The sequence below is a fragment of the Caretta caretta genome, chromosome 16 (genome assembly GCF_965140235.1).
Source record: "Caretta caretta isolate rCarCar2 chromosome 16, rCarCar1.hap1, whole genome shotgun sequence".
In the NCBI taxonomy this organism is placed as follows: Eukaryota; Metazoa; Chordata; order Testudines; family Cheloniidae; genus Caretta; species Caretta caretta.
This window is the reverse complement of record NC_134221.1, coordinates 7,809,376-7,824,231: the sequence shown is the minus strand read 5'-3', so window position 1 is coordinate 7,824,231 and position 14,856 is coordinate 7,809,376. Positions and strand designations below refer to the sequence as shown.

The 14,856-nt window shown below is 47.6% G+C and overlaps 1 protein-coding gene across 3 annotated transcripts in view; it reads right to left on the bottom strand.

Moving 5' to 3' along the window:
* LOC125623348 (uncharacterized) overlaps positions 1–14,856 on the bottom strand; it is a 253,272-nt gene that overhangs the window by 122,468 nt on the left and 115,948 nt on the right. For all 3 annotated transcript variants that reach the window (XM_048822505.2, XM_048822508.2, XM_048822506.2), the window contains one exon: positions 11,732–12,604. In XM_048822505.2, the coding sequence (XP_048678462.2) occupies positions 11,732–12,604 (873 nt within the window). The remainder of the gene's footprint in view (positions 1–11,731; positions 12,605–14,856) is intronic.

Below are 14,856 nucleotides of genomic sequence, written 5' to 3'. Positions count from 1 at the left end.
GGGGGACTAACATGAAGGGGAAAGGAGTCCAGGAGAGCTGGCTGTATTTCAAGGAATCCCTGTTGAGGTTACAGGGACAAACCATCCCGATGAGTCGAAAGAATAGTAAATATGGCAGGCGACCAGGTTGGCTTAATGGTGAAATCCTAGCGGATCTTAAACATAAAAAAGAAGCTTACAAGAAGTGGAAGGTTGGACATATGACCAGGGAAGAGTATAAAAATATTGCTCGGGCATGTAGGAATGATATCAGGAGGGCCAAATCGCACCTGAAGCTGCAGCTAGCAAAAGATGTCAAGAGTAACAAGAAGGGTTTCTTCAGGTATGTTGGCAACAAGAAGAAAGCCAAGGAAAGTGTGGGCCCCTTACTGAATGAGGGAGGCAACCTAGTGACAGAGGATGTGGAAAAAGCTAATGTACTCAATGCTTTTTTTGCCTCTGTCTTCACTAACAAGGTCAGCTCCCAGACTGCTGCGCTGGGCATCACAAAATGGGGAAGAGATGGCCAGCCCTCTGTGGAGATAGAGGTGGTTAGGGACTATTTAGAAAAGCTGGACATGCACAAGTCCATGGGGCCGGACGAGTTGCATCCGAGAGTGCTGAAGGAATTGGCGGCTGTGATTGCAGAGCCATTGGCCATTATCTTTGAAAACTCGTGGCGAACGGGGGAAGTCCCGGATGACTGGAAAAAGGCTAATGTAGTGCCAATCTTTAAAAAAGGGAAGGAGGAGGATCCTGGGAACTACAGGCCAGTCAGCCTCACCTCAGTCCCTGGAAAAATCATGGAGCAGGTCCTCAAAGAATCAATCCTGAAGCACTTGCATGAGAGGAAAGTGATCAGGAACAGCCAGCATGGATTCACCAAGGGAAGGTCATGCCTGACTAATCTAATCGCCTTCTATGATGAGCTTACTGGTTCTGTGGATGAAGGGAAAGCAGTGGATGTATTGTTTCTTGACTTTAGCAAAGCTTTTGACACGGTCTCCCACAGTATTCTTGTCAGCAAGTTAAGGAAGTATGGCCTGGATGAATGCACTATAAGGTGGGTAGAAAGCTGGCTAGATTGTCGGGCTCAACGGGTAGTGATCAATGGCTCCATGTCTAGTTGGCAGCCGGTGTCAAGTGGAGTGCCCCAGGGGTCGGTCCTGGGGCCGGTTTTGTTCAATATCTTCATAAATGATCTGGAGGATGGTGTAGATTGCACTCTCAGCAAATCTGCGGATGATACTAAACTGGGAGGAGTGGTAGATACGCTGGAGGGGAGGGATAGGATACAGAAGGACCTAGACAAATTGGAGGATTGGGCCAAAAGAAATCTGATGAGGTTCAATAAGGATAAGTGCAGGGTCCTGCACTTAGGACGGAAGAACCCAATGCACAGCTACAGACTAGGGACCGAATGGCTCGGCAGCAGTTCTGCGGAAAAGGACCTAGGGGTGACAGTGGACGAGAAGCTGGATATGAGTCAGCAGTGTGCCCTTGTTGCCAAGAAGGCCAATGGCATTTTGGGATGTATAAGTAGGGAAATAGCGAGCAGATCGAGGGACGTGATCGTTCCCCTCTATTCGACATTGGTGAGGCCTCATCTGGAGTACTGTGTCCAGTTTTGGGCCCCACACTACAAGAAGGATGTGGATAAATTGGAGAGAGTCCAGCGAAGGGCAACAAAAATGATTAGGGGTCTAGAACACATGAGTTATGAGGAGAGGCTGAGGGAGCTGGGATTGTTTAGCCTGCAGAAGAGAAGAATGAGGGGGGATTTGATAGCTGCTTTCAACTACCTGAAAGGGGGTCCAAAGAGGATGGCTCTAGACTGTTCTCAATGGTAGCAGATGACAGAACGAGGAGTAATGGTCTCAAGTTGCAGTGGGGGAGGTTTAGATTAGATATTAGGAAAAACTTTTTCACTAGGAGGGTGGTGAAACACGGGAATGCGTTACCTAGGGAGGTGGTAGAATCTCCTTCCTTAGAGGTTTTTAAGGTCAGGCTTGACAAAGCCCTGGCTGGGATGATTTAACTGGGAATTGGTCCTGCTTCGAGCAGGGGGTTGGACTAGATGACCTTCTGGGGTCCCTTCCAACCCTGATATTCTATGATTCTATGATCCCCAAAGGACGTTTACAGGCAACGCTATACTTAAGACTATCGAAGCCTTCTTGTGCTGCCCCAATGGTATCGGTACCTTCCTCGAGTCCCTTCTCTGGTTTTCCTCATCCTTTACCTTCAGGGCCCTCTCAGTTCTGCTCTCACCTAACTCCTTGCTAAAAGAAACCCACCAGTTCAGCTGGTTATACTCACAGTCCATCCTGAACCGCCATCTCGCGCTCTCGGTTTCTCTAGATTCTCTTCACCATCTGCTCTTCTTTTGTCTCCTCTGCCTGCTTTTTATTATTTATATCGTACCCCATCCCCGCAAGAAGGATCTCTCTTCCCATGCACCCCTCCCTCTTTTCCATCTTCTCTCAGATGACATCGCCGGACTTTCTCATCCCTGAACTGTTAGTCCATGCACGCTATGAGTTAGAGGACAGCCTCTTCAAGGCCTCAGCATCTCCCTATAACCTCTTTGCATTCACACTGGGGGGATATACAGGGAGGCGCAGGACTTTCTCTCAAGCAGGGCAAACCATTCAGCCAAAATTAGGGAGGAAGGTTAAGGCACTGGACTAGGTCTCAGGAAGGCTGGGTTGAAATCCAGACTCTGCCACTGCCTTCCTGTGTGACCTTGGGCAAATCACTTATGCTCTGTGTGTCATTTCAGATTATAATCCTTCCTTCCGCCCTTTGTTTAGGCTGCAATTTGTTTAAACTGTAAACAATTCAGGACAGGGACTCTTACACCATATTGCTGTTAGCTCAGCCACTGCATGATGGGTCTCCAATCTCAGCTGGAGCCTCTACATGCAACTGTAATACAAATAATGAGTAATATTAAAATTAATCTGTACCCGAGTCTCATAAATGGACTGGTATTTTCAAAGAGAAAAAAATCCCTCTTCCATGGTCTTGGCCATGGGCACATATTATAAACTAGGCTGTGTTCATGTTTGGGATACTCTATCTTTCTGTATTTTGATGGACAGTGAACTGATTAGATTATATCCTCCTAGCTCACATTAATGAATAGCCATCACAAATTCACAAACTAAATGCCATCTCAGGAGGGAAACATTACAGACAAATATATAATAATCCTGATATATGACGGACAGAAAGAGGTGAAGATTTGGGAGTTGTTACTGAATGCAACAGTCATCATGGCATCAGCTACCATTTCACAGTATATATTTCTCTCTCCTTACAAGCCAAATTCCTTTTACATTGATACCATTTAAAGCAAGACAGGACACATTCACAGCACCAACAATAATGGCCTCAGTGGCTGTAGCATTTCAGAGCAGAAGATGAAAACTGATCCATGGGGTCTCTTAAAGAAGAGAGTTCATACTCAGTGTCATTCTGGATGTAATCCTTCATCTTCCAGAGTGACCTGATATTTGTAACTCCACGTGTCATGAAACCACAGACAACTCCTTGGAGAAAACCAGAGTTATGCTTCTGCATTTGCTTCCCCTGTGGAATCATACTGCCCTCTGACACAATGCATTTCTATCAGAATTCAGGGTAAATCCTGGAATGCAAAACATGCCAATTCCTTCAAATAATCAGTGCTAAATTTGATGAACAAACAAACAAACAAACAAACAAGGAATAAAAAAAACCTGATAATGCTTACAAACTACCCTGAACCCTCCCCATATAAAACATTGGTAGTCAAAACCCCAGCACAGAAGCTTCTAATGTGGTAAAATTTTTGGAAGGATAAGAAGCAGAGATCATAAGCATCAAAAGTTTTTAAAATAAAAAAATACCTTGCACTTAACATAGTGCTTTTCACCTCTAGACCTCAGATCTCTTTACAAATGGTGAATGCGTAGCATCATTCCCACGTTGCAAATGGACACACAGACACGTAAGGGAGAGAAATGACTTGACCAAGGTCACACGGGAAATCAGCAGAAGAGTTGGGAGATAGAACTCAGGCCACGCAATCTCAAGCCTGTACTTAGTCTACTGCAGTTTACTCCGACGCCCCACGCTGCAAACACTAGGCACAGTCTGACCTGGTTTAGCAAACCACCGTCTGTGCAAGGTTATTAAGGAAAGCTCTATCTATGATTCATTATGTGAGCAGCTCCTCAAAACAGTCTGCAAAGGCATACAACTTCTGACGAGGAACTGCAGCCAACAGAAACTAAAAAGCAGAAAGCTAAAAAGCGGAAAGCATCCTTGCTTTAGGAGTATGACACATTAGAAGCCCAAGGGGAGATCAATTGCTTTTTCTTTCCTTCCCTCTGAACAGCTTGCACAGACAGAGAGACTGCAACAGAATATGCTAGGGGTGCCCTTCCCATCATTAAGCATAAGCACCACTGTATTAACCTGGCCCAGGTTAAGAGCTGCATCCCCTTGGCTCCCGCACCAACATGGCTGTTGACCACAAACCTCATGCTTCCTCCATCTGCCTGTGCTTTACAGCCTTGTAAAGGCAACTAACTCTGCCAGGGCAGAGCAGATGAACATCTATGCTAAAAGCACAACCTCGCTTTCCCCAGCTCTCTGTCCAGCAATGAATCATGATCTCAGAAGCCAAGTGTCAGACCTTGTGCAGAGCTAAATGGGATCAAAACTATTCTGGATGTTAAAGTGATCTCTTGGCTTTTCCAAAGCACAGAAAAGCCTGACTGGGCCATTTTCAAGAGATCAGAAATATATAAATCTAGAACCAGAGAGACTTGTGCATGCAAATAAATAGAAATCTGAGAATTTGTGAAGGCCAGGAAGGAGGAGAAAGGACAACCAGGGCACTCTGGAAACAAAGACAAACTGAACATGTAAGACAGGGAACAAATCACGCTTCCATTCAACAAAGGCAGTTTATCTTTATGGCCACTTTGCCCTGGCTGTCACTTTTCCACAGCCTTGCAGCAATGGGACATTCTACTGAGCTCGGAAGAGGGAGTGGAAGTCTCATGATTGAAGCCCGATCATGGCTCCTGGGTCCTAATTCCTGACTCACCCTGGGGCTTCAGCCATGTCATTCTGCCTTGTTCATATGTGCCTCAGTTTCCCTCCTTATTTCTACTACAACACCTAAAGCCCTCAGACAAGACGGCTCCCACTGTGCTGGGTGCAGTACAAACACATAAGAAGAGATTGTCTGTTGTATAAGCTTTTTGGGGGGCAGAGACTAAGGGTGGGAACAGAGGCACAGAAAGGAGGCCCCTAACTTTGTTGCTCAGTAGTTGTGCAACCTTTGGGCCCAACATCCAGACCTTAACTTTAGGGACTTTAAGGAGAAGTCTATCCATTCTACCCCAAGCAGATTTTGAAACCCACCCCAGGTCCCCAAAGGTGAAGTGTCAGAGACTGCATGAAGTCCCCCAGGGACTTAGCTGTTGCTATAAACTTAATGTGGAAGGTGCTAAGATACTGTGGTAATGGGTGTCAGTGTCGAGTTTTAAGAGAGGAGAGAGGATGTGATTAATATAAGTTTAAGAGCCTTAACTCTGGGTTTCTTGTGTCTGTAATGTTTGCACTATTTAAAACTGGAAATCAACAACCGTAATTCCATGTGAAAGCCCCACCCTCCCCCTCCCCTATTCAATATCAGTGCTATTCTGTGCTTCCCTTGCCTGGCACCAATCCACCACCGAGTCTTTGGCATCACATACGACTGAGATCTGGATTAATTTCTCATTCACTGCTGACTGGGGGGAGCCCAATGCCCTCTGCCTTGCTGAACTGCCTGTGACAAACCAGTCAGGTCTGAATGTCACCCCTCTCGACATTAAATCCAGCAGAGGAAGCCAAAGGGTTTCTCACCAGGACTCCTTTCTCAAAGCACTGCCCTCTCGCTTCACTGGCGGTTCCCTTCTCTGGCTGCCATATCCATCCACCCCTTTGGGCCTTGTTCCTACGGGGTAGGGTCCTTGATGTCGGGGGTGATTCCCAGCTGGCGTGTTCGCTCTCATCAGGCTAGTGTGCTGCAAATAGTAGGGAAGGTGCAGTAGCACAGGGAGCAGCGAGTGTAAGCGTAAAGCTGCCCGAACCCCGTAGGTGTGTACTCAGGACAGCTAGTCCACACAGCACTTGCCATTGCCTGTGCTACCCCGGCGACACTCCCGTTTGTAGCGCACTAGCTCAATGAGAGCGCCCCCAGGTGCGTCCACATGAGCTGGAAATCGCAGCCCCTTGCTTCAAGGGCAGACGCAGCCTTGGACTTTCTTTGTGGACTCGGTGCAGCCGCGACTCGTCCTTGGTGGCGCTGCTCCACTCCCAGACAGCGCGATCTCCTCCCTAGCCGCTGGTGCTCACCGTTGCTTTCTGATGCGGGACAGCGTGCAAGTCCGAATTCCACCCAAGCAAGCGTCAACCAATCAGCTCTCATGCCTGTTGGGTATCCCTCCCCCTCCCCACTTTCAGAACCAATGAGCACCTCTGCTTTCCTCCACTGGGCTATTGTCGGGGACTACAGCACTTTAACTGAATCCCTCTGCTGTTTTGCTGCTAATTCTACAAGGATAATCAAGCAGCAAGAGCCAGCACAGGACACTGGGACAGACTACTCCGCTGGAGACACCAATGGTCCAACTCCCCTCCTGGTGGCAAAATTCCCCACTGCATGGCTCGAGAGACAAGAACCCAATCCCAAGCGATAGGAGGCCGGCCTCCTTCCAGCAGCGGAAACCCTCCAACTCCTCTGCACTGAGGAGCCCTGACCAACCACCTTTCCAGCTGACAAAACCCTGTCCGGCTTGAGCTTCCACCACATGCCTGTCTCTTTGTGACTGCGGAGTTTGCTACCCACCATGGGGAGAGCAGCAGGGACTAGCTGGGCTCCTCTTCTTTGTCACAGCCTCTGTGGTTTCATCTCCCACTGTGCACACACACGCTCTCCCTCAACACCCACTGCACCTGGAAAGCGCTGCCCTATCCTGAATAGCACTCAGCTTCCCTCTCCTCCTCCGGAGTCTTCTCCCATGTCCAGTCCCACCAGCTGGGTTCCCTGCCTCCTGGAAAGAAAGGAACTAACATAATCCACGCTGTGCACTGGATTAGTAGCTTTGCTTTGTGTCACCCTCCCTCCCTCTTGCTCAATAGCCACCTCCCCCCAGATCACATCACTTCACATCTATTCCAGACTATAAACCCCTCAGGCCAGGCACCCTGTCTTTGGCCTTTCTGCAAAGCACCAGCCACAGCTGTGCAATTGATAAAGCAAGGAATGAGAGTCTGAAGCACTGAGCCAGGCTAAGCAGAGCAGAGCCCACTGGGTAAGGCCAGGAGAGCTTACAGCAAGAATCAAGACACCCGGTCCAGTAGAGAGACGTATTTGGGGCAGCAGAATTTATTGCCACGTTCACAGAGGTTTTTGCATTGTGGAGGGCTCTAGGCAACGACACAGACCTAAACCAGCTCGGAAGAAAAATATTTCCCAGATTTAGTGCCTTCTGTGACATAGTTAAACACTTGAAAAATCCATTACTTCTTTGCTTTAGTCACCACGAGTTGTGGGGCATTTTAACAACCTTTTGGTGAGGCTTGTGTGTGTAAAACCACCTCGACGGGCTGGGCGGCGCAGAACCCCAGTGAGAAATGGGAACGACACAGGCCAATTGCGAGGCCTCCGATTTACAAAAGGAAACACCTGAAATTACTTGAAGCAACTCGGAGTCCCTGGATCATCATTAAAAGCCGGGTTAAGTTTTTCCATTCAGGATCTGCCTCCTGGCAGACGTTAAGACAAAATTAACTGGTCACACATATGCGCTGTACTATGGGGAGAAGGGCTAAAATCACCGACCCACAACTCAACTCCCACTTCAGACAAGTGGATGAAACACACCAGAGCAGGCCTGTGTGCAGAGGGCTCTAGAATAAGGAGTGTGACCCACAAGGGACATTTAGATCTGGTCAAAACATTTTGGTTGAAACATCTTTTCAGCAATCGATTTTTTTTTTTTTTGGTCTTTTCGAACAAAACAAAACATTTGGGAGCTTTCACCGTCTCTCCTTTTTCTAGTGGAAAATAAAGGGAAGAAAACCCAAACGAGAGTTATTTCTCAGTTTTGCTTAGCCATAAAAGAACAATTCTACCCCCCAAAATTGAACTAAACACCAATTTTTCCCCTCCTGAAATAGCTGGCAGGAAATTTACAGCTCTCATCTACTAGCTTTAATCACTCTGGCTTCTCCCAGGCTAGGCCATGTCCACCGAGTAGAGGGAGCTGACATTTTGTTGCATGCTCTGCTCATGTGATTCTCCCTGTCCTGATGGCAAGACAGCAGGATTGTCGGAAGTCGTAAAAACTTTGTGACTCTTGGAGTCTTCTCGGCCTCTGTTCTATTCTCTAGTGTAGTCCTATAGGCAAAAACAGCAGCAGCAAGAAAGTAGCTTGGGAGGCCGGGGGGGAACCTAGTGGACCTAAGTTTAAATGTCAAGTGACCCAATACTCTGGTGATAAAACACATTTTGTCTGAGGATGGGAGATTGAGCAGAATTAATCTTGTGACTGGGACAGAATTCTCTTAGGGCTGATTGTTTTACACGCAGTTAGTTGTTGCCATTAGAAAGTCACCCACAGCAGTTATAGGAAAATCACTGTGGTATTTGCTATACCACTGTGTGGAAACTGTGGGTAAAGGATGACCGTTTAATGACAACGACTGGAAAGCCTGAACACACATACAACCACATAAAACCGGCCGCTGGTAGAGAACTTGACACATGCAGATTATTAGAGGGAAAAGCAAATAACTCAGAATTCTAGTCCTGGAAGTTTAAGCAGAGATGGTCCGGAGGACAAACATCCATCCATCCATCAAGCTAAGATCATGTTCATAGCTGTTATCAGAGGCTAAGGTCGTCAGAAATGAAGGGTTAATGCAGTCTGTGATGGATGTGGAACTGCTCTGTAATAATGTAAGAATACTGTACGTTAAGCTGGTTATTGGGATGGTCACTGTATGCTATATTGGGTTAAATCAATAGCGCTGTTAGGAAAGAAAGTGGAAGGCGAAAACAATGACAATAAGTGAGAGAGAGAGAGAGACACACACACACACACACACACCGACAGCAAACACTTTGGGGGTTACAGGACAACAGGAGAGCCACTGACTCTGAGGAGACTGGCTCCACCTCCCACTGAGTCCACCAAAGCTGGTTTTGGACAGCAAGGCTAAAAAACCTGGGAACAGAGAGAACAAAGAGCTCTGGCTGGATAAAAAAGGGACCATCTAGGGAGAGATGGTTGTTGCGGACCTGTTATGGGGAACAGATTGACACCCACTGGGGTGTCAGCAGACAGGCCTGCTGGTCCATCATCACTGGATGGCAGGACTTTAAGAAAGACAGACGTGCACATAGACTGTTTGCTGCCCTAAAATCCTTTTGTCTTATGTCTTCATTGCTACTGTGAAGATTAAACAACAGTTTGGTTTACAAAAGCCGGCTGGTCACTGTATTCACCTCTGGTCACACACGACCAAAGGGTAGCACAGTTGACACACACAGGGATGTAGCCAAGGACCCAGTCTAAGATTGGGAGAATCAACTGTTTCCACCCCAGGAAAGGTAAAGGCCCCAGGCCTGGCACCTGAGGTGCACTCGGCGAGGGGACAGAGGTGCAGCCAACCCTGGACCCATGGCATAGTCTTTCCACCCACGAGGCGGACAGGTTAGTCCAACAAGGGGTCACTGGGTGACACAGGTGAGGGAGATGAACAGCAGGTGTCGAGAAAACAGCATCGTGCCAGGTCCTCAGCAAACATGCTGCATGTTAAGCATCGTAACTCTTCAAAACCTCCCACCTTCACATCACCCTTCCCTTCCCAGGCCTGCAGCAGCATCTTGCATGGACTGGGCTATTGGCTCAGGCAGCTGCCCATTGACCCAGGCTTCCTGTCTCTGCTCCCACAGCACTCACCTCAGCCTGGTTCCACAGAGCCAGTGATGGATGCCCCCTGCCCACTCCCACAACACGCACGGTTGTTTGGGGGATGGGAGAGGGAAGGAAAGCAGCAAAAAATGGAGTGTGGGGGAGAGGCAGACAAATAAAATATAAAAGGTTGGGGAAGACAAACATAGAAGGAAGGTTTAGTGAACAGGGAATCTGATTAGGCCTCTGGATACCTGGATTCTATTCCTGGTTTGGCCACTGACCCACTGTGAAGCCCTGGGTGAGTCATTTTGCCTCTCTGTGCTGCTGTTTTATCCCCTGCCCTGCTATTTAGACTCTCTGGGGCAGAGACTGTCTTTCCCCATGTATTTGGACAGCACCTAGCACACTGGGAACCTCGGGTGGGATTTCAAGGTGCTATTGCTATACAAATAAACAACATGGAAAAACAAGAGAAGAAAAAGTGGGAGGAGAAAGAGAGGAAATGGAGAGAGAGAGAGAGCGCAGCAATTGTTCTGGGACATGGTGCAAGGGCACAAGAGAGCTGGGTCACATGCATCCACCAATCTGTGGTGCATTAAGGTCTGTGTTGGAATTGCAAACTATCACTTTAAGAGTACAAGTGTGTGTGTGTGGGAGTGGGGTCCTGGAGGGGGGACAGCATTCCCTAGTCCTGCTTGCAGCCAAGGGGGCTCCATAGGGAAGCGTGCCATGATGAGTCAGTCTGGAAAGAGTCAGTCTAGAGCAAGGTGGGGGGAGTTGTCTCTCGCTGTCTTAGGAAGCAGTCTGCTTTTTCTCTCTCTGTGTTTTTGGGTTCCTGAGTGTTATCGGTTTGAATTCTCCGAAATAAAGTTTGTTATGTTGCAACCTCCCAGCCAGAGTACTTTTATCTAAGTTCTCTCTGTGTCTCTATGCTGTGAACATAACACAATCCATCGCCAACGGGGGACTCTAGCAAAAGTAAGAAGCTGGAAGTCACTGCGGGGGAACTTCTAACCACCAGGATGCTTTAGCTCAAAAGTGCATGTATTCCTAGAAACCTCAACTGATGCTTTGGCTGACGTGAGAATTACAAACAGGGGGAACTTTTTTGAAGTTTGCCAATGCTTTAGAAGGCACCAAGGCTTTCAGACCTTCCCAGGCAGCAGGGAAGCAGCAGCTCTTGCAAGTATCATTACAAACCGTCAAAATTACAGAAAGCGTTTTGCTTTTCTTTCTACCGATGAGCTGGACTTTGTGTCTATCTGCCCATGACTGTATATGCAGGAAGAAGAAAGGACATTTTTAATCATTTTAACCGGACAAGGCATTCTCTGTTAGCATTCCCTCCACATTCATTCAGCTGGAAAAGTGGGGGAAGGGAACAGTGACAGCACCTTAAGGGTTAAAAGTTTAATATGTTAAAGTAGACTGCCCATAGTTGTGGGGGCAGGGCTGAAAGGGAGGGAAGAATGAGATGTACCTGTGCTATTGCAGAGTGCTCAATTCGGCATTAATGGCTGCCTCCTGCAGGGAGGCAGGGAATAATGACAGCTCAGCATGGTGGATGGAAGACTCCTGACCTCACCAGCTGTCAGGCATGGAGAAGAGCCTCCAATATCTGAGCATCTTCTTCATAAACCTCCCTGCCTTCCCCCAAATCCATGTCCCTTCACAGTCAAGGAGGCTTGTAACTTCTGACTGCTTCAGTTATGGTAAATGAGGATTCCCCACTGCATACAAAACTGTTCTCTTAAACACAACCCCTCACACCCAACTCCACTTACAGGCAAACCTGGAGGTCCTTGTGGCCCCCGGGGTCCTGGCTTCACTCGAACCTGTTGCCCATCTGTTTCTGTCCACAAGACACCACCCTGATCATGGTCCTCACTCCCCTTTGCTTCACTGTCTGTTTTCCCTTGATGCACAGCTCCTTTGTTGTGCTCTGTGGCGACCACCTCAGCATCCAGTGATGTCTGCATTGGTTTCACAGCATCCTCAGGGCTTAGGGAAGCTTTAGAAGGTCTCTCCAGGGTTTCCTCACCCACAGGTTCCTCCACCTTCCTATGGGAGTCAGAAGAGGGGGCCCTGGGTATGTTTCCTGCAGAGCCCGCTGTCTGGCTGACCTCTGCGGAGACTTTTGAGAAGATGGAAGGGTTTTCTAGGTCTATGATGGCATCAATTGGTTTGCTAGGTGAGAACCAGGTCCAAGAGCCCGTGTCTCCCTTCAGCTTGTCCGTAGTGATGTTCTCATCCTGGGATTTCGACACATGGTCTTTCTTGGAAGCCGGTCTGTTTACTTTGGCGGAGGTTTGTGAAAGGATAACGTTGTCATCAGCCACCTGAGCATCTCGATGCCCAGAAGGAGGAACTGAGGTAACCGTGGTAATGGAATCACTGGCATTTCCTGCTACCTCCAACTCGCTTCTGCCAACTCCGGGCCTGCCAGGTCCTGTGATTTTATTGTAGGTGGAGTTCAAAAGCTCGAAGCCTTCCTCTTCAATAGAAAGGCGTTCCTCCTCCTCCTCACCAGAGGGCCTTTTGGTAGAAGGGGCTGAAGTGAGGGAACTTCCATTGGGGCTGGGCCTAAGGTTCTCCTGGGGATTCTCCCACACCAGGGGCGGCCTCACGGCCAAATCTGAAATGGTAAATTTTGAGCCCTGAAAGGGAGGAAGAAGAAAGGACATTTTTAATCATTTTAACCGGACAAGGCATTCTCTGTTAGCATTGCAGGCCTTTGGAAAACACCTGCTGTTGGCCATGCTGGTCCAGAAACAACCCATGTTTATTAGCTTTCAGGTCCAACCTTTTCTCCTTCACCCATGAGAAAATGGGCACTGGGTAGGGCTGGGTAACAGTGGCCTGGAGCAATTAAGTCATTTATATTTGATTATACAGAGTTGCTGGGTTGTTTGGTTTGATCTGGTGTAATGGATAGGCTAGTTTATGCCTAATTCCAGGGCAAAATGGAACTTCTCAGCTAAGGAGCCATAACCCAGAGCTCCTTAATTCATGAGTGTAATTTTAAAAGCTTGCTAAAGGCACCCAGAGCATTGGCCAAGTGAAATTCTAGGCCACAGACAAAACTTTAACATGTAGCCACTTCTATCAGCCTCGAACTAAAGGGTAAAACAAAATTAAATGCCTGTTTTTGTGGAGGGGAGCCAGGGGGATCGAAATCCAACCCTGGTGCAAGCGGATGTTGGATTCACGGAGTTACATGAGGCACAAATCCATAAACCCAAAGTCTTTGACATACAACTTTCAAAGCACTTAAAGTCCCCTTGTGGTCTCTGTGCAGTCACATGCTCAGTCATGTCTCAATTAAGGACAATTGCTAAGCTCCCAGCCCTTACTCTGAAACTTCCTCTTCCATTTAATGACAGGTTTCAGAGTAGCAGCCGTGTTAGACTGTATCCGCAAAAAGAACAGGAGGACTTGTGGCACCTTAGAGACTAACCAATTTATTTGAGCATAAGCTTTCGTGAGCTGTCTCTAAGGTGCCACAAGTACTCCTTTTCTTTCTTCCATTTAACAGCAGCTGGAATAACACTCTAGGCAGGAAACCGCCTTGAGGGTCCAGCAGGGAAGGGGGTTGGGAGGCAGGGAAAGGGAAAGATAAGAAGAAGGGCAGTCTCTTGGACATCTGTGGCAAATTAATGAATTAAACATGGTGACTAGCAAGGGTTTCATTCTGGGTTAGCCCATCAGAGTAAACTGCCCCCTTAGGGACGGTGCCACTAACAACTGGTCTTGCAGCTTCCTAGCACAAGAGAGATGGAGTCCTGGTACCTCACCCTTCCCCATACAGGGACAGGGGAGCGGGAAGGGGGAAATCATGAAATATAAGAAGTTCCAAACTCAGAAAGAAAATAACCTCCCGAAACAAGTAAGATGTTCAACCCAAAGTGGTTTAGCTGCATTAGAACAGATGTTAAACTTCATCTTCAGTATTCTTGTCACTAACTACAACTTAGGTTAACAGTAAGGTCTGAATCCAGAATTTTCAGCCATTCAGGCCCTCTATCTGGAAACAACACCCGACACATTCATTGTTCTCCCCTGTCTGCCTGTATCTGCTTGTTGTCTCAGACTGTAAACCCCTTTTGTTCTGTGTCTGTACAGGGCCTAGCACAACTGAGTCCTGGTCCATGACTAGGCGCTACCACAAAAGAAATAATAAATCACAGTCAGAATCCTCTTAAAGCAGTCACTAGAGGGAGACCAAGCCCCACACTTGCGTTGCCCTTTTAAATCTCCAACAACTGCAGCCCATTGGTGATAGCAACAGCAAGAATGCTAGTGTAGACAAAGTCATCAATGTTGTTACTGGGGTTATACTGTTGTAAAATGGGGACAGACCAGGAAGGGACACTCGTTCGTGAGATCCTCTCTAGCCCATCCACATCTGCCAGGATCTTGCTTTGAGCAGAACTGGTTAGCAACATCATTTGGCCCAACTGTTTGCTAGGCACCTGGTCTTGGTTAACAGACCCGCTGTTGCTTATTTAGAAATGCTGAATTAATCTGCCACCAACAGCAAGTGTACCAAGAGGCGAAATAAAGAGAGGAAACATAATTAAACTTCCAGAACATGTGGTGCCTCATTTAACTTGACAAGAGGGCGGGGAGAGGTGGGAACGAGGAGGAAGGAAAACAGACCTCAATCAGTTACCCTTCCCATATCTCTGTTTCTGTAACAGTGTTAGAACAGGCCTGGATTCACAAGGAAGCTGAGTGGGGGGACTGGGGCGGGGGGGAAGGTTCATCAAAGCCATGACCCTGCTGATAAGTTAACACAACCATCCCCTTTTAAGTTCACCTATTAGAATCAATGAGGTGCTGTCTTGATTACAGAGAAACCCGAACAAGATACAGCTCTTATCAGGCAACTTCCTATCTTAAGAGTGTG